Source organism: Fukomys damarensis, unplaced genomic scaffold, assembly GCF_012274545.1.
Source record: "Fukomys damarensis isolate Sample0158 unplaced genomic scaffold, DMR_v1.0_HiC HiC_scaffold_13, whole genome shotgun sequence".
Lineage (NCBI taxonomy): Eukaryota > Metazoa > Chordata > Mammalia > Rodentia > Bathyergidae > Fukomys > Fukomys damarensis.
Window position 1 is genome coordinate 9,241,283 of NW_022900925.1, and position 19,139 is coordinate 9,260,421.

The 19,139-nt window shown below is 43.9% G+C and overlaps 1 protein-coding gene and 1 pseudogene across 1 annotated transcript; one reads left to right on the forward strand and one right to left on the reverse strand.

Annotated features, from left to right (window-relative positions):
- Positions 1-6,918: 6,918 nt before the first annotated feature.
- On the reverse strand, positions 6,919-11,722 carry Odf4 (outer dense fiber of sperm tails 4). Its single transcript, XM_010615023.1, has 5 exons — positions 11,673-11,722; positions 11,192-11,487; positions 7,618-7,791; positions 7,183-7,317; positions 6,919-7,010 (listed from the first exon to the last, which is right to left on the reverse strand). Exons 1-5 carry the CDS (start codon positions 11,720-11,722, stop codon positions 6,919-6,921), a joined length of 747 nt encoding a protein of 248 aa, XP_010613325.1.
- Positions 11,723-18,059: 6,337 nt separating this feature from the next.
- Positions 18,060-19,139, forward strand: part of LOC104855880 — a 2,245-nt pseudogene continuing 1,165 nt past the window's right edge.

Here is a 19,139-nt window from a genome sequence, read left to right on the forward strand (position 1 = left end):
ATATATCCCAGACCTGGTGCACTATTTGGAAATGCCAGTGGGAACAGACAAAAAGAAAAAAGTCCTAAGAAAGATCTGCTGTTTCCAACTAAGGACTAGGAACGAGAGAACCTAGAAAGGAAATTTGTAGGAAATAACTGCCTGTTTCCATCCAAATAGCCTGAAAGAACAGTTACCCTTCTGTCATCCTTGTTGGCAGAGGCTGTGCTTTCACCAATGACAGGCTGAAATATGGCATCTCCCACCCCACACCTGCCTCCCCCACTCCCTGCCAGTGTGGTATCAAAAAGACCTAGGGGTAATCTAGTGTCACCTGGTGGCAAGAAAAGCTTCTCATATGCAATGTCAGCTGAGACAACATGGAGATCTTCTACTCTGTAGGGAACAGGGAAAGGGGACATTACCAGAATGCCTGCAGTATGTTCTGGTCTCTCGTAGCACAAGGCAAATTAAAGAATAAAGATAGGAAACAAGACTGGGAGAAGAGGCTGGGTTCTGGGCCTGATCAACACTGCTCTGAGCAGCAAAGACGAAGGCACTCCAACCTCGCCTCTATTTCTTGGGTTCACAGGGAGAAACAGATGACTCAGAGGGCAATGATAATACTGATTGATGAGGATCTTATAATCAGAGGAGGCATCAGATGTCCCAGAGAGCGGCAATAATTCTATGACCATGAGGGTTTTATGCTGAGGAGGATCTTAGATTGATAAGTAGTTTAAATTGACTAGGATGGCAAGATGAGCAAAGATGTTCTTACAACAATAGGTGAGATGAGTTAAGATGATAAGGAATCTGTCCCTCCCCAAGTAAAACCTTTTCTCTTTCCTTTCATTCTCAAGGAACCAGAATATCTTCAACTGATATAATCTTGTCCTTGAGTGTCACAGCATCACATGACCATTGAGGTCTCAGCTGTGACCACAGGCTCAAATGGAGTTATGCTTTGGCATGTCATAGCCGGCCTATAGGCAAGAAGACCAAGCCTAATCATAATTTGATTGCAAAGTGATTTTTCCCCAAAATTGTGTACAATGGCTCCCAACACTACTCCACCCACTGGTAATGGGGTGTCCCTTCTCCCCTTCTTGGTGGTGTTGTAGAAAGTTAGAAGCTGCAATTGTCACTATCTAATAGTAAAAAGGACCCCCACTTCAAGCACTGGCCACATGGGAAGTAGTAACGAAGTGCTAGCCCCAAACCAGGGACATATCAGTGGGAGCTTTGTGGGATACCTGAAATCCCATCTCTGCCCAGTGGCAATGAAGTACCCCTCTCCTTGTCCCTGGTGTCAAAGGAAACTAAGAGAAAAAACCTGGACCTATCATCAGTGATCAGGGATTCTTAGTCACCGCTAAGACATAAAACTTGAGCTGCTTCTTAAGCCTCCGTCAGTGTTACCAGCTCCACCCACCACACACACTTAGCATCAGTGACCCTTGGTATTACTAGCCCAGCATGTACTACTCAAGACAGAAATCAGGAAGAGGCAGGAATGTACAAGCCCGAAGAGGCTTTATTAAAACCTTTAAAGGGGATCAGTGCACTGACTGACCCAGACTGATTCAAGGAAGTTCCTCATATAGGGTGCTCATGGGTAGGGGAGAGGACCCCTCCAGGACCTGACTGCTGAGGGGCAGAGTCATCTGTGACAAGGCCATGGCTAAAGCCTCCTGCAGCCAAAGCAAGTATCTCCTGCTGCAAACCGGTCACAAGGCACCAGGGGCAGCTGTGATGTGAAAGTACCTTTTGGAAGCATCGAGCCCCTTTCTTGTGCTTCAGACCTTCCCTCTCACCAAGTACTAACAAAGAAACAGTCCTTTTCTTCCTGGCACAAAGTAAGAGAAAGCCTGCTAAAACAAAAGATTTAAATAATATCTAGAGTCTCATGACATAATGCCCAAAATGCCCAACATATAGTGCAAAACCATGTAGCACACCTAGAACCAAGAAAAATCACAACTTGAGTGAGAAAAATATTCAACAGATTCCAACTCTGAAATACCAGATATAACACAGACGTTGGAATTTCCTAACAAGAATTTTGAAGCAGCCATCCTAAAAATACCTCAAGGAGCAATTACAAATATGCCTAAAACAAATGGGGGTCAGAGGAAGAAGAAATTTTCAACAAAGAAGATAGTATATAGAACCACCAAATGAAAACTGAAGAATGTAACTGGAATAAAAAATTCAGTGATGGATTCAATGGCAGACTAGACTGTGTCATTGGTATGTCAGTCAAGGTTCAGAGAAGAACTCATATCTATTAGGACCCATGTATAGCAAGGGGTTTATTTTGGGGATCTGGCCTTATGTAAGTGGAAAGCCAATTAAATGGTCTGTGAAGCTGTCGTGCTTGGCCTGCTTCTGGAACCCAAAGTTCTCAGAGTAGGCAGTAAGGGAAGAAATCCAGAACTCTTATGACAGATGCTTGTGCTGGTCTTTTACTGCCTCCATCTTGGATGATGAGGGCACCCTGCCAGAGAAGCTTGTGCTTTTTTTTTTTTTGTTGTTGGTACCTGGGATTGAACTCGGGATCTTACAATGGTGAGGCAGGCAGTGGTACCACTGAGCTAAATCCCTGGCCCAAGCTTGTGCTTTTATCGTAGACTTGAACATAAGCTTGGCCTAGGAGTTAAAGAAGTTGAGGGAGGATCTGCCCAGAGCTGAAAAAACTGGGGGCCGACCAGGTGGGCTAGCAAGTAAACAACAATGTGAATAGGCTGAAATAGTGCCTTGTTCCTTGACCCAGACTTTTGGCATAAAGAAAAATAGCTGATATTCCACATCCACTTCCTTATCTCATGCGAAATACCGCAGTGGCTCCAGCTAATCTTAAACAGTGCAGAGAAGACACTTCTGGGAAATAGTTTCAAGTTAGCTAAACCTACACTGTACAAATCTACCATGTCTGGCCTTTTTTCAATTCTACCTAATAAGTAAGAAAGAAATATCATCAATACTAGAAAATAAGGAGTAAACATTTTCCACCTTATTTTGAGGCCAGTGTAACACTGATACAAAAAAAACCTGATACATCAAAAAAATATCTCAAGAGAAGCATTAATTTTAACAAATAATCCTAATGAAAACAAGTAAATGAAATCTAGCAATGCATAAAAAAAGTTAATTCATCAAGTGAGGTTTACCTGAGGAATGCATTTTAGTTCAATATAAAAAAAGTTACATAATATTTAATAATAGGTAAAAGTGACCTATAGTGATACAAATCAAAAGATAGTTAATTAAAAAAATAGTTGCATGTGGAAAGAAGGAAGGTAATAAATTGATTAGAAAGGGACACAAGCAAACTTTCTGGAGTAATGGATATGTTCTAGATCTCAGTTTGGGCAGTGGTTTTTAAAGTGTGTACTGTAATTGCCAAAACTCATCAAACTGAATTCTTGAGATCTGTACCCTTCACTATATATTAAACTCAGTGCTTGCTATATATTATCTCAGTGCTGTTGTTTACATTAATTAATTTGGGCTGGGGATTTAACTCAGTGGTTTTGCTGCCTGCCTTGCAAGCAAGTTCAATCCCTGGTATGCCCCCCAAAAAAATTTATTAATCCCTCCAAAATTCATATGTTGGAACTTAACCCCCAAGATGATAGTAGTAAGAGGCAGGACCTTTGGGAAAATTATTAAATCATAGAGGCTCCATCCTTGTAAATTTTTTTAAAGGATAAGAGGTTTATTTTGGCTCACATTTTGAAAGTTTCAGTCCTTTCATGGTTAGCAGCATAGGGGAAGGGCCTAGGTGGAAGAAAGTTGCTCACTTCATGGTATACAGGAAGCAGAGAGAGCAAAGGGTGGAGCCAGGGAGGAAGATACCTACAGGTCATGCCCCAGGACTGCTTCTTCCTACCACATCCCACCTCCTAGTGCCAAGCCAGCTGTATCTTCTTCCCATCTGAATACTTTGTACAAGCCCTTCCTCTGTGCACATGAAGCTTGAGGGGCACCAAGATATAAACCATAACACTTCACCTCTGATCCCCCCAGAAGACTCATGTATATGTCTTTATACAAAGTCCATGTCCAAGGGTAGCCAGTCTTAATAGCTGTAGCATTACTGAAAAGTCCAAACCCAAAGACTCCTCTGAGACTTAAGGCAAACTCTTAGCTGTAAACTCCTGTAAAATTAAAAAGAAAGTTAAACTGCCAACATACAATGGCACAAGGTAAATATTCCCATTCCAAAGGGAGAAACATGGGGATAGAAAGGAATGGGAGCAAAGCAAGACAACAGGGCAAACATTGCCAGTGGGGCAAACAAATCATGTAACTGAGGGAAGTTGTTGCAAGATGCAAACTCTAAGTGGCTTGGGCAGCTCCACCGCTATGCCATTGCCAGTTGCAATCCTACTGGCCTCTCTCTTGGACTGGCTCGCTGCCTTCAAACTTCTTCAAATGTTCTATGTTACTGTCTTCTCCAACTTCTTGTGGTCTCCACTGAAGTTTTGGCTTCACCCTCACAGCTTTACACACTGCCCTCTCAGGGACACTCTGATTGGCCTCCAGGTCTTCTGCAATCTGAGTGGAAGCCTCTGTGACCCCACAAGCATGCCTACTAAATCAGCACAGCATGGATGATGCCAGGGTCTGCCACCAGATCCAGTAGTAACCAGGCTCTTTTGCATCATGCCTGAAGACCCTTAGTATGCCTTGATGGCTAAGTATCATGAATTGAATCCTGGGAAACCACTTCCTTTGTGAGCCCTTCTGGAGCATAGTGCCTCAGTATTCTCTTCTCAAATGAAAGCTATACAGCTTTGCATCCTTGACCCTATGGGTGGATTCCTCACATGTCCTCAAATCACTTTTCCTATTGTCCTGATCCAAAATACTTTTTTAAAATGTTAATTTTTTTTTTTTTTTTTTTTTGGTACCAGGGATTGAACTCAGGTCCTTGTACTTGTGAGGCAGGCAGTGGAACCATTGAGCTAAATCCCCAGCCCAAAACGCTAATCTTTTTAGTAACCAAGCTCTCCTTTTCTCTGACTTTGCAGGTGGTTTCTTTCTGGAAAAACTGAAAACTTTTTAAAAGGGCTTTCACTTCTGTTTCTCACAATACATCTCTCTAAAAGCCGCAAGTAGTACCCATGCCACAGCCTGAACATTGGACTTCCTTGACATTTCTTCTGCCAGATAATTCTGCCACCCTTGATCTCTGTCTCCCAATAAGTCTCAGGACATGAGAAAAATATAGAAGGATTTTCTGCCAGACCATAACTCATATGACTTGGAACGAAGAATCCAACTGCCAATGGGCTCCTCATTCTCAAAAACTTCTGAGACTGGCCTTTCCATCTGCCTTTTTATTAGCACTCTGTTCATCTAAGTTCTAACTAGAACCTCCCATCAAGTTTGGCTTACAGCACTGTAGGTTTTCTCTAGCCAGCATCTCCAAATCTTTCCAAACTCCTCCTCTGAACCAGTTCCAAAGCTTCAGAACCACATGATTAGGTAGTATCACAGCAATAAGCTGGTACCAAAATCTGTCTTAGTCACTTTCATGTTGCTGAGACACCATACCCAATACTTGCAATTTAAAAAAGGGTTTATTTTGACTCACAGTTTGTAGAGGTTTCAGTCCACATTTGACAGCTCCAAGCCAGAAATGACATGGGGAAGGGCCTGGGGAAAGCTGCTCACCTCATGTGGGCAGAAAGCCTGTAAGTTCTGGCACAGGCTGAGCAACTTGGGGATTTAGCAAGACCCTGTCTCAAAAATTAAAAAAAAAAAATACTGGGGATGTAGCTTCGTGCATAGACCCTGGGTTCAATACCGAGTACTGCATTAATTAATTAATTAAATTTTTGTTCTTTACCCATTAGTATTATATGGTTTCACTCAGCACATATTTTTTAATATATATTTAACCCATCCACAATTTGTCTCTAGTCTTGTACTTTGCTGGTACCACGTCTCCATCTAGAAAAACACATATGATAAAGATCAATCATGGATGTCCTCCTCGTAGGCCAGCCTCTTTAGGCAAGATGTCAAAATCCTGACTGGTATTGCCAGCACTGCCCAAGCTGGCTGCTACATGTCTTCATGACACTGAATTTATAACCCATTTGTGTAGCTTGTCTTTTTGTCTTAGGACCTAACCCTGATGCTATCCTTTCTTGTCATGTTTCATTCCTGTTATTGTAGGGTGGAGAATGTGGGAGCCTTGAGTGGAGTGCTAAAATGGCCACACAGAAGCAGATTTTGGATGTTGGTGGCAGTGGTGATGGTCCTGGTATTCAGGATAGAGGGAGGGATTGCTTCCCAGGGTACACCTGGGCTGACTACCCGTGCAGTACTATCACACTTCCTATTGCGTTCCATTGTTTAACCTGCTTCTCACTGGAGGCCATTTTACTTTTGGTTTCTTCATTGTGAATAAGCCAACAAGTTCCAAAGTGATATCTCTCTCCAAACTAACTGTACTTCCTCCTGCCCCTGACTAGCAAATGTTGGGATGGGGTAACAAAGTGTAGCAGTTTAGCTCTCAAGAAGTGTTTGCCTGTGTTTAGGTATGCTACGGTGGGAGCTGGACAGGTTTAGGGACCAAAGGGTCTGAAGCAGGAAGAACTGGGAAATTAACTTGTTCTCTTTCCCTTCCTCGCCTTCATCCTCCAGTTTGCCCCAAAAACTGCCAGAATGATAAAGAAGACATGAACAATTTATTCCATACCACCCAAGCTATAGGAAAAAACAAGGAAGAGGAACACAAAAGTGGCCCCAAATCCTCCCTTTCTCATTTCTCACAATGAGAGCCAATCTGTTCAAGGGTTGTGGGTGAGGATGTGGAGAGAGATTTAGAAGAATGCACAGCACTTGATGATAGAGACAGGTCCTTCTGCTCAGATCCAGAATGATGGAGGTCTGAGGTAGAATGCTGACTGTGAGATTCTTTCACTGAGCTGGAAATGATGGACAGGACAGGCTGCCAAAGGGACTTTGCAGTGGATTCCAGATATTTTTATAGTTGAAGTAGCAAAGGACCGCTGGGAAAGGACAGGGGGTGGGGAGGGGAAAGTGAAGAGTGGGATGGAGTGTGACAAGCAAGGTGAGGCCAAGGGAATATAAATCCCTAAGAACCCGACCCTTCCCTCCACACCTTCTCTGCCCTGACCCACCCATACTCCCTCCTTTCCCAGGGCTCTGCTGGCCACTCACCACAAGTGACATATAGGAGTAATACCAACCAACCAATAAAATAGCTCCAGCTGATGGGAATGGATATATTCTTCTTTAACTCAAAGATCCAGAGGTCAATAGGGAACAACAGGAGGGTGAAGAAAACCAAGCTGGCTGGGTGACAGGAAGTGGAGAAGTATTTTCATCAAAGAATCCCAGAGGGGACTCTTCCTTGTCTGCTGAACTCAAAACCACCAACCCATGACCACCCAGAGTCCACAGCCTCAGACGCTCATGGGAATCAATCTCTATACCTTTATCCCTCCAGTGACCAGGAAATAATGTAACTCAACTCGCAGTTGTCTTCTAAGACCTCAAAACCCCCTTACCACCCCTAAAGAAGAAGGAGGAGTGCCCTGGAAGACACAGGTTAGTAAAACTAAAGACCTTTTTCAGGGCTGGGGCAGGAAGTACCTTCACAGAAGCTCAAGATGGTCCCAAGCAAGCGAAAGAAGGCCAGTTTCCTCAGTTGGGGCAGGTAAGACAGGTGCAACCAAATGGTGAGGACAAGGCCCAACTCCAGCGCCAGGGAAAAGCTAATCTTGGCCACTCCAAAGATGGGCTGGTTTTTCCACATCTTAAACCTGTCTGGAGAAAATGACAAGACAGCATGAGCTCACAAGTCACAAAAGACCAAATATAGTCAAATGAGCAAATGTGAGAAAATGTTCAGGCCCACTTATAGCCAAAGAAATGCACATTTGAAATAGTCATAAAATAATTCCTTCACTTATTAAATAAGCCAAGATTTTCGATATGTACATTGCTTGATAATTCCTTTACTTTTTTTTTTTTCTGTTACTGAGAATTGAACTCAGATCCTTGTGCTTGCCAGGTAGGTGTGGACTGCTTGATAATTTCAACCATACTAAAATTAACAGCTCAATAGAAAACATGGACGTGGGCTGGGGATGTAGCTCAGTGGTGCCATGCCCACCTGGCAAGTGCAAGGTCCTAAGCTCAATTCCATATACCAAAAACATTGACAGAGGACTTGAACTACAGTATCAAAAGAAGAAATACAAATACCAGGGCTGGGGATGTAGCCCAGTGGAAAGTCCCCAAATTCATTTCCAAGTACCAAAAAACAAAATCTATAAATATATGAAGCTCAACACAAAAGACTGCAAATTACAGGTATTTTTTTAAAATACTGAATTAATTGAAAATAAAAATAAAAATAAAATTGAGAGTATCCAATAGAGGAGAATATTTGGAGAAAAGAGGCACTTTCATCTACTGCTGGTGGGCAACATCTCTGGTGAGTAGTCTGGCACAAAATACCAAAAAAAAAAAAAAAAAAGTCTATGCATACCTGTAATCCCATTACTATGGAGGCTGAGGCAGGAGGACCACCAAGAGTTCAAGGCCATCCTAGGCTACATGGCAAGATCCTGTCTCACACAAAACAAAATAAAACAAAACAAAAACCTAAGTTATTAAGGTTCTTTGATCCATCCATGCTTCTTTTAAGTATTTATGTTAGGGAAATAAAAATCTAGGTACAGGAATTTTCGTTGACAAGATATTAAGATGTCCAACAAACTCATGGATTTTCAAGATTTTTGAAAAATAAAATCTAGCATACCCATGCACTGGATCTTCATGTTTATTAAAAATCATAATATGAGCTCATGGTAGAGTACTTGCTGATTTATAATTTAGAAATAAATATATATACAGAGAGAAGTAAATTCACCATCAGATGGTCATGGTCCATCCTATATGTGATTATATCTGTGATGAAATTTTAGGTGATTTTTATTTTCTTTGTTAAATTTTCTGCATGTCCCATAAATAACTGGCACTGTTTTTAATCAGAAAAGTTACGTATTCAAGTTAACAGTCATGGCTGGCAAAGACAGTGAAACAAGTGTCCTAACGCATTATTAGTAAAAGCATAAATTTCTGTGCAAGTTGAACATTCTTTTTTTCCAGTACCAGGAATCGAAATAAGGACCTTGTGCTTTCCAGGTAGGTGTGGCACCACTGAGCTAAGTCCCCAGCCCCGAGCATGCTTTATTTGAAGTTTTGAAACCTGAAATTTTCCAAAATTTGAAACTTCAAGTGCTGACATACCAGCAGTGGAAAATTTCACCTTAATAGCATGTGATGGGTCACAGTCAACATTGCAGGCATATTTTAAATGTTACATAAAATTACCACTAGGAAAAAAAAAAAAACACCACCAGGCTATATGTGTAAAAGTATATATGAAACAGAAATGAATTTTATGTTTAGACTTGGGCCCCATCCTCAAAAATATCTCATTACATATATTAAAATATCTCCAGATCTTAAAAATTCCAAAACAGAAACACTTCTAGAGTGAGCATTTTGAATAAAGTATACAAAACCTATAATAGTTTTTGTAAGCAATATGGAAAGTTTTACTAAAGGCCTTAAGATATTTTGGCCAGGTGTGGTAGCATGTACTGTAGTCCCAGCACTTGGGAGGCTGAGGCAGGAGGATTGCTGTGAGTCTGAGGACAACCTGAGATACATAGTGAGTTCAAAGCCAGCCTGAACTACACAGTGAGACCCTGTCTCAAAAAATATATATATTTATACTCTTTGATACTGTAAATACAGGAAAAAACAATTACTAAAATTTGTTCGTACTCTTTTTTTTTTTTAGACAGAATGTCATTATTTGGCCCAGGCTGGTGTCAAAATAACAATCTTTCTGCTCCAGCCTTCTGAGTGCTGGGATTATAGGTGTGCACAACCACACCTGGCTCTCTTTTTTTCTTTTCCCTTTCTCTCTTTCCCTTTCTTTCTTCCTTCCTAGCTACCATTATTCTTTCTCAGTGCTGACAATGGTATACCAGGCCTCACCCTTGCTAGGCAAGCACTCTATCACTGAGTCCACTCTTTTTTCTTTTTTTCTTTTGGATACAGAATTTTACTATTTGGTTCAGGTTGGCCTTGAACTCACTGTGTAGCCCAGGCTGGCCTGGAACTTGTGATGATCTTCTGGCCTCAGCCTCCCAAGTTGCTGGGATTATAGGTATGCATCTCCACACCCAGCTTCATGCCCCCACTTTTTTCCATATACGAAATTGGAAATAGCTGAATATGGTAGTACATGCCTGAAATTCTAGTGCTCTGGAAGGCTGAGGCAAGAGGATCAAAATTTCAAATTCAGCCTGGGCAATTTAGCAATTTAGCCAAACTCTATCTCAAAGTTTAAAAAAAAAAATTTTTTTTTTAAGGTCTGGGAGATGTAGCTCAGTGCAAAGACCTTGGATTTAATCCCCAATACCGCACACAAAAAAGGAAGTGGATAAATAGAAATGGGTGTTCAAAGCTCTAATTTTCTCTGAACTGAGAAAAGAGGTTCAGGTCCTAAGGGGTGAGAGGACAGCATTTGAGACTCAAAAGAGTGAACAATGAAACATTTGCAAGAGTTCAGGGAAGGAAGGATCAAGGAAGAAGATACAGAAAAATAGAAAGTCCTCAGATCCTAGAGCTGGCCCAGAGAGGCAAGGCTTGGGCAGAAGCAAAGGAAAGTGGCTGGCATCCTAGACTGGAGAAAATGTCTCAGGGTGTATCAGAGAGGAAGGAGAGCCCCACCGACCCAGGTCCTTCCCCAAGGAGAGTGAATGTTGTTCAGAGAATGAGTCGGAGTCTGAGTCCACACCCTCACGACATCTTTTTGTTTGTCTGGTTTGTTGGTTGGTAGCAGGGATTGAACTTGGGACCTTGTACTTGCAAGGCAGGCAGAGGCACCAATGAACTAAATCCCCAGCCCCTTCACAACATCTTTATAAGCGAGGACCTAGCTCTGGGTCTTAGCCAAAGGGGTGACATTTTCCTGTGGGTCAGTCAAACGGATGTGGCCAGAGTAGAGGAGACGTCTTGGTGCCAAAGGAGTCATTTTGCAGGCCAAAGAGTGAAGATGACCAGAGGGAGGGGACAAGAATACCCAGGGGCAGCCACGGGGATCACAGCAGGCTGGAGGCCCAGGATGGGTGGCGGGGTTCACCTTTCCAGTCCTCTGATTTGGGACAGCTCCCAGAGCTGCAGAAGTACAGGAGCCCCACAGACATGATATGGATGGAGGTGTGGATTCTGTGGCTGACGTTCATGGGGTGGTGTTGATAGAAACGGCTCCCAGGGTCATGTAGCCATTTCTTGGAGAAGACCATGACCAGCAGCAGGATGAAGGCCACAAGGCTGAGCTCTGAGACCAGCATATGCACCGTCCAGCGGGGGCTGTGTGCGATTCTCCATCTCAAGGGCAGTACAGAGCTCCGGCGCAGGCTCACGGGGTGCCTGGGACTGCAGGGAGAAGAGACAGACGACTGCACCTTCTCTTTTTGCTCCAGCCTCACCACCCTTACCCTGCCTCTCAGCCCTCCCCTCTTTCCAGGGCTCCGATGTTGGTTGTTTCTCCTTCTGACCCCGGTGTACTGCCCGGCTCCATCTTCAGCACCCTTCTCTCCTCCTTCCCTTGGTGAGCTCACTTGTCATCCATCTCCTGAAGACTTTCATCAGACAGAGAAGTTTCCAACATAGTCCTAAGGTCTGGGAAAGAACAGCGTTATCTGATTAGGCTCCTGAGCTCCAGACCTAAGAGAAAACTGGCCCCTAACCCATTCAGCCAGGTGGGGCCCAACGGCCATGGAATATTCCTGGGGACCAGTGAGCTGGCGGAGGGGCCCACAGCTTCCATTCCAACTCCTTCTCAAGCCCCAGCCCAGAACTGTGGGTCTGATGCCTGCTCCAGTTTCTGCCTCCCTCTCCCTAAGGTAATGATCTCTAAGGATTCCCTTTCCTCTTCCTGTTTCCTCTGCTCCAACCCTACCCTCAAATGCTCCCTGACGGAGCACATAAGGGACAGAGAGTGTGTCCCCGTCGATTTTGGGACACATCTCCCAAATATGTCATCAGCCTCCCCAACTCCTATACGTCTCTCTCATCTCTGCTCACCTCTGGTCAGCAGTCATCAACCCCTACCACCACCACACACACCTTGGTGTTTTGAGACAAGGTCTTGCTGTGCAGTTCAGGCTGACCTGGAACTCACTATGTCGCCCAGGCTCTCCTCGAACTCACAGTGGTTCTCCTGCCTCAGCCTCCTGAGTGCTAGGATTATGGTGTGCTCCACCACACCAGCTTCCCTTTATTTTTTTGGTACTGGGGATCGAACTCGGGTCCTTGCACAGGCAACGGCACCACTGAGCTAAATCCCCAGCCCTTCCCTCTTGTCTTTATCTTTTTTCTTCCCTTCAGCATCAGAAGAAGGACATGAGTTGGACTATCACACAGACTGAGATAATTCTCCTAATCTTCCCTTTAAATTGTAAGAAAATAAATGAACCACTCATGCCAAGCTGATCACAGCATGGCTGGGCCCCAGGAACCCTTGGGATGAGGGATTTGGACCCCAGAAAGGCTGTTCCTCTGACTGGAGCTGTCCACTTCTCTGCTCCTGTGCCATGATGGGATGTGGGCCCTCACACCCAGAGCTGTACATCTAACACCTATGGCCACCATGCTAGAGATTTCTCAGTCCAGATACTTTCCAGACTTGCCAGAGACAGTTGTTAACCTTAGAACAACCAGCCATGGTCAAAATCCAGGGCCAAGAACCCTGAAGGTGGCAGGGAGGGGACAGTGCAGAAGGAGGAGTGCTGGGCCTATTAGAAAGGTCATTCATATGAAGCCAGAGATCATCAAGGTTTTGAATCCTTCCTAGTTTTTCCTGGAGTTCCTAAGGGTTTCTAATAATAACAAGCAGTTCTTGCAGCACAGCAGAACTACAGGGAAGCATCCTGGAAGTACATTTCCTGAAGGATGCAAGGCTCGGAAGAGTACACTATAAAGGTGATACCATTTTTTATGGAGCTCATAAACAAAAGAAACAAAGCACAGTTTAAGCACACATCCATTTATGATTGCATGATCCTTTTTTAAAAGCAATGAAATAATAAACACAAAATATCATATGGTGGCCACTTCTCAAGGGATCAAAGGAGTGGGACAGGCGGGGTTACACCGCTACATACATGTTATTGATTACAGTCTAGTTCCTAGGTTTGGTGAGAGGTGTATCTTATACTATGATCATTTATATGTAACATAGACATCATGTGATCCCCAAAATACATCACATATTGTTTTCCAAAATGCAATAAAAAATAGTTGAAGAAAGGAAATGTAATCTTAGTGATTATAAACTCAGCAATGAAACGTGTTTATAGAGTCACAATATATAAGGTAAACAGTTTTCAGCGCATTTCAACTCAGTGTCAGCAGCTAGACAAAGCACGGAAGACTCGATTATAGCTGCAGAAGTAAACATAGCAGCCTTGATGTTGCCCAATCAGAACCCTAGAAGAGGTAAACTGGGAAGTGGAAGGAGAAGAGAGCTGAGGAAGGTGGGGAGGTGGTGGGTAAATTCCCTAGCTTCTTTCTCCTAGGTTGGGACAACTCCGAGCATGTCCTACAGAAGAAGCGGGCAAACTTTTCTGTGAAAGTCCAGATGATAAATATTTTAGTCTTTGTGAGTCATATAGTCTCTATTACTACTACTCAGTTCGGCTATAGTAGTGTGAAAGCCATCACAGTCCATATATAAGTGAATTAAGATTGGTCATTCTAATACATAAACCTTTGTTTTATGGGCCAAGCCATGGTTTGCCCGACTTAACACTTTAGGGTCCCCCAGAGTTCCCCAGCAGGACTAAGCTCCAGTTGTCCAGTAGTAACTGGCTTGAAATCCTTTATTCTTTGTCTCACTTCTTCATGCCTTTACTAGTATACACTGAGTCCCCTCCACAGGACTCGCTGGAGTCAAATCTTTGTCTTGAGGTCTGCTTCTGGGGCAACCTGAATGAAGACAGATGAGACCCATTATTGTTTTTCAGAAGCAGAAATAAAAGAGGCTGAGAGGGCCCAGGATTTAGCTCATTGGTTCCACCTCCTGCTTCTCAAGCGCAAGGACCCGAGTTCGATCTCCGGTATAAAAAACAAAAAAAGCAAAAGAGGCTGAGTGATTTGCTCAAAGTCACTAGAAAGTGGTAGAGCCACTATCTGAACACAGAAAGTCTCTGGATATATTCAATGAGCCCTGGAAAATCAGCAGAGAAGGAGGGCAGGGAGACAGTGGTCAGAGGACTTTAATGCCCCCACACAAGGATGGAAGAAATTCCTCAGAGTAGGGGCGAAGACAGAGACAAGCCCTAAGGCCGGGCGTGATGGTGCACACTCAGGAGGCTGAGGCAGGAGGATCGCTGTGAGTTCAAGACCAGCCTGGGCTACATATGAGTTCCAGGTCAGTCTCAACTACAAGGTGAGACCCCGTCTCAAAAAACAAACAAACAAACAAACAAACAAAAAAAAGCAGACAAGCCCTGACACTGCTGCCTGCCGGGGAGGCAGCAAGTGCCCAGGGAGAATCACTATGGTGTTTCAGGTAGATGGGAGCTTGGATGGTTTCCCAGAACAGTCTCACGGCCTGGGGACAGAACAATGAAGCAGCTAAGGGCTACAGATCCACAGGGACCTAGGGACAGAGGCATTGGATATGCTAATCTAACCTGGGAAGAGAGTTGACCAGGGCCTAGGGATGTAGAGGCACAACATCCCCAAACTCTAGGAAATGGGGGTCAGGAATGAGTTGGGTTGTGTTTTCTACTGTAATCATGGTAGAATGAGGATTCTAATTCAAAATACAAGGTGAATTATTAAAAATGAGGATTGTGTGATGTCTTGCATGCCTAAATCTGTGGCTTGAGATTAAATCTTTTGCAAATCTTAAAGAAGTTTCATATACAGAACATGAAGAGGGATGCAGCCAGCCCAATAAAAAGAATATCTCTCTCTCTCTTTCCCTCTCTCCCACTCTCTCTGTCTCTCCCTTCCCTTCTCCTGCTTCCTCTCTCTCTCTCTCCCTCTCTCCCCATCTTCTCCTCACCTTGTCTTGCTGTGTTGCCCAAGCTGGTCTCCAACTCCAGGGCTCAGATGATTCTCCTGCTCCAGACTCCTGAGTGTCTAGGACTTCAGGCACCTGCTATCACAGCTTCCCTTTCCTTGTTACTGGGTATTGAACCCAGGGCTTTCTGTGCGCTTGACAAATACTCTACCACTGAGCTGCATCCCCCAGCCCCATTTTGTTTGCTTTTAATTTTGAGACAGTGTCTCTCTCTGTTGCCCTGGCTGGCCTCAAATTTGAGATCCTTCTGCCTCAGCCTCCCAGAGTGCTGAGGTTATTGACATACACCACTGTACCTGGTTTCCATTTCATTGTGGAGTTATAGGTATATGCCTGGCTGGCTTTTTTTTCCCCTTCAGTACTAGAGATTAAACCCATTACTAAGGATTGTACCAATAAGTATATCACATCACATCAGTGCATTAAGAGTGCAGAGATTCCAGTTCTTTCTACTGCTCGACTGTGGCTATCTTCCTTTCCTAGGATTTCCTGGCTTGACCACTAATCATAATTCTGCAGTGTTTCCAACATTGACTTACAGAATGCATGAGTGAAGTCTCGTGTACTTCATTAAACATTTGACATTTTTTTTACAAAACTGACATTTTATCCTAAAAAAAAAAAAAAAAAAAAGGTACATCACATCCCAAGTGTCATAGTTACTTTTCTCTTGTTGCTGATACCTCACACGCAAAGGTAAAGGGAAAAGAGTCTATTTAGCTCACCGTTTGTAGAGACTTCTGTCCATAACCGGCTGGCTGGAAGGCAGGGTGGCATATGGCAGAAAAGCATCACAGAGGAGAAACTGGTTGTGGCACCCATGTGGTAGCAAAAGCAATGCGGGACCTTAAAAGTGCCTTTCAGGGCCAGGGATTTAGCTCAGTGGTTCTGCTGCCTGCATTGCAAGTACAAGGACCTGAGTTCGATCCCCGGTACAAAAAAAAAAAAAAAAGTGTCTTTCTGCCCCTTCTATCTTATCCAGACTACCAGGATTTGGGCAGTGCCAAACCAATCAGTGTACTGGTTTAGTAATCACACACCCTTAATCCCAGCATCACACACTCTATATTCAAACACTTCTGAAAAAGCCACCTATGACTGCATGAGGCGAGTACATCTAGATCCAAACCATAATACCAAGCCTTTTTAAAACTTTGAGAGCTGGGGATTTAGCTCAGTGGTGCCTCTGTCTACCTCTCAAGTGAAAGATCCCAAGTTCAATCCCCTGTACAAAAAAAAAAAGCTTTGGGTGGGGAATTTAGCTCAGTGGTTTCACCACCTGCCTTGCAAGAACAAGGACCTGAGTTCAATCCCCAGTACCAAAAAGGAAAAAAAAAATTTCTTGAGATAGGTTTTCTAAATTACCCAGGCTAACCTTAAACTTGCAATCCTGCCTCAGCCACCCAAGTAACTGGGATTACATGTGTGTACCACACCTGGCTGTCTTGCACCTTTTTACCACACTCTCCTCATTCCAGAATGCAGGCTAATAGAACAGGTACCACAGGAAAAAGAAAGTGTGCGCCACCGGCTCTTAAAGCTTTCACCTGGCAGGGAAACACATCAGTTCCAATCAAGTGTAACTTGCCAAAGCAAGTCACATGTCTGGGCCCTAGGGATTTAGCTCAGTGGTTCCGCTGTCTGCCTTGCAAAGTGTAAGGTCCTGAGTTCAATCCCAGTACAAACAAAAAAACCCACAAGTCATATGTCTGCACCTGGCTCCAAGAAAGAACTAGAGCAATGTGTTTAGTGGCACCAAAAGTTGACACTGGGTCTGGGAAAATTAATATGTTGTGGTTCAGTCTCACCCATGTCTGTTTTAGCCATCTGCTCACCCACGGAGGACCTGTGTTCTTGTCTGCCCGCTGCCACACAGTAAAAGCTCCCTTGTGACTGAGGCAGGAGAGAAGGGCCTGATGCTCCCCATGAGGTACATATTTAATTTTGTCCCTTCTTTCACCCCAGACACCTTGCTGATGACTATGTTTACATCAGATGCCCTATCTGCTCCCCACAGAAGACTTTTGCTTTGCCTGCAGAGAGCTTCAGTCATGGGTCAATCCCAGATGACTCTGTCCTGCAGCCTCTCCGGATGACTCCACTCCTCTGCGGCCACTTCAGATATCCTCACTCTGGTCCAGTCTGGAGCCCCTGCCCTACCCATGACTGAGCAGAAAGTCTGCAGCTGTCTGGCAGGACACTGTGCGGTGTGGGCCTGGCTTCTATTGTCCATATGAAAACAGCGCCTGCACTTTTTTCCCTTGTTTTGCAATGTAAGACCTAATAAAGCATGTTTTGAATGGTTTTATTCTGCTTAAACATGATTCCTGTCTCGAGGAGAACAGGACATGCGGGTTGCCCTATGAGCTGATAACACTAGAGACTGCTGACACGGAGAGTGGCCAGCAGCCTGAGAAAGGCAGGAGCGAGCGCTGCAGCTGCTGGAGTTCCAGAGAGCTGTCAGTAAGGGCTGGCTCAGTAGCTAGGAGAGCAATGAGAAGGGCTGCTAACCCTAAACACACAGAACCACTGACATTCAGAGCTCAGAGAGCTAACACTAAGGGAACTGTACTTTGCCTTGTTATATATAATCTGTTCCAAGTGGGGCAAAGGAATCTTAAGTCAACCGGCAGCATGACGAGGCAGGTGACTTAAAAAGTCTATTGGGGGTAACCTTGGAAGTTCCAGCAGAATCTCGTAGGCAACCCCCGGCTGCTGTGCCTTTTGCGGACTCTCAGGGCCTCTTCTCTCAAGTTTTCTCTGTCTCGTGTCCTACCTCAGGGACCTCACTCCACTGCCCTGTCCTCATCTGTGATCAAAGCGGGAAGACTGTCTCGGAACTCCTGCATGGTGTTTCAAAGAGCGGTGGAGAACGGAGGTGGAAGAAACATGTGCACTCCCAGCAAGCAAGATCATGTTCCTGAACTCAATTTTGGGTCTCCCGCCCTTCACTCCAAACCATCAACAACATAATAACTTCTTTGCCCTGTCACCAACCCTCTACTCACACCAGCAGCTTATAGATGCACAGTTCAACCTCCAGAATGCAGACTTGTCCTGAGCTTTGTCATTACAGCAACTGACATATGCAAATGTCAATACAGACCTCGGCACCCCCAATATTTCGAGGGAGGAAGGGATTAAGTGATGAAAACAACACTGCCTCTTCATGGTAAATGGCAACAATTCCATTCAACCCACTAAAACCCAACTAGCTAACCAGATAGTGCCTTTCCCAGGTGAACAAAGGTACTCAATGCCTCCAACGTTTCATACACCCTATGTACCAGAGATAGATGTGTTCAACCTTTCCAAGAAATATCATTTTTAGAACCTAGAAAAATCACAATGCTTGAAGCCAAAGATACGTTGAGTCAGCAGATACTGGAGTTACTTGAAACGTGTCAGCAGCAAGGAAGTGACTTAAAGAAGAAAGCTCTGTCGAACACAGCTGCAGAGAGAAATTCAGCTGCTGTTTCCACAAAACAGACTTTTTTTGGTTGGGTCTTCTCTAAATGGATTTGGTGCCTGGAGTAGTGATGGTGATTTATGTCTAATTGTTAAAGAAGAACCAGTAAATCAGAAGACTGAAGGTTGGCATATTCTCCTGTTAGTCCATAAACACTTCTGTACTAGACTTTCTGGCTACATGGAGAGACTTCAACTGATTAGAGCAAAAATGCCAATTGTGAAGTTCAGGGATAAAGTCAGTTGTGTGAAGTCTGACTTGCATGTAACAATATTGTTAGAATAAGAAACATGTTCCTTCTCAGAACTTATGCATACCTTGAAAATTGTGTTCGTCCATTAGCACTAGTGATTAAGAAGTGGGCAACCGGGGATTTGGCTCAGTCGTTCCACCGCCTGCCTCGCAAGCACAAGGACCTGAGTTCAATCCCCGGTACCAAAAAATAAATAAATAAATAAATAAATAAATAAATAAAAATAATAATAATAATAATAATAATAATAATGGGCTGGGGATTTAGCTCAG

Coding starts and splice junctions, on each gene's coding strand:
- Odf4 (XM_010615023.1), bottom strand. CDS start 11,722: ATGTTGGAAACTTCTCTGTCTGATGAAAGTCTTCAGGAGATGGATGAC. Junction 7,792..11,191: donor CAAATCAGAGGACTGGAAAG/GTGAACCCCGCC, acceptor CATTTTCTCCAG/ACAGGTTTAAGATGTGGAAA. Junction 7,318..7,617: donor CATCTTGAGCTTCTGTGAAG/GTACTTCCTGCC, acceptor CCTGTCACCCAG/CCAGCTTGGTTTTCTTCACC.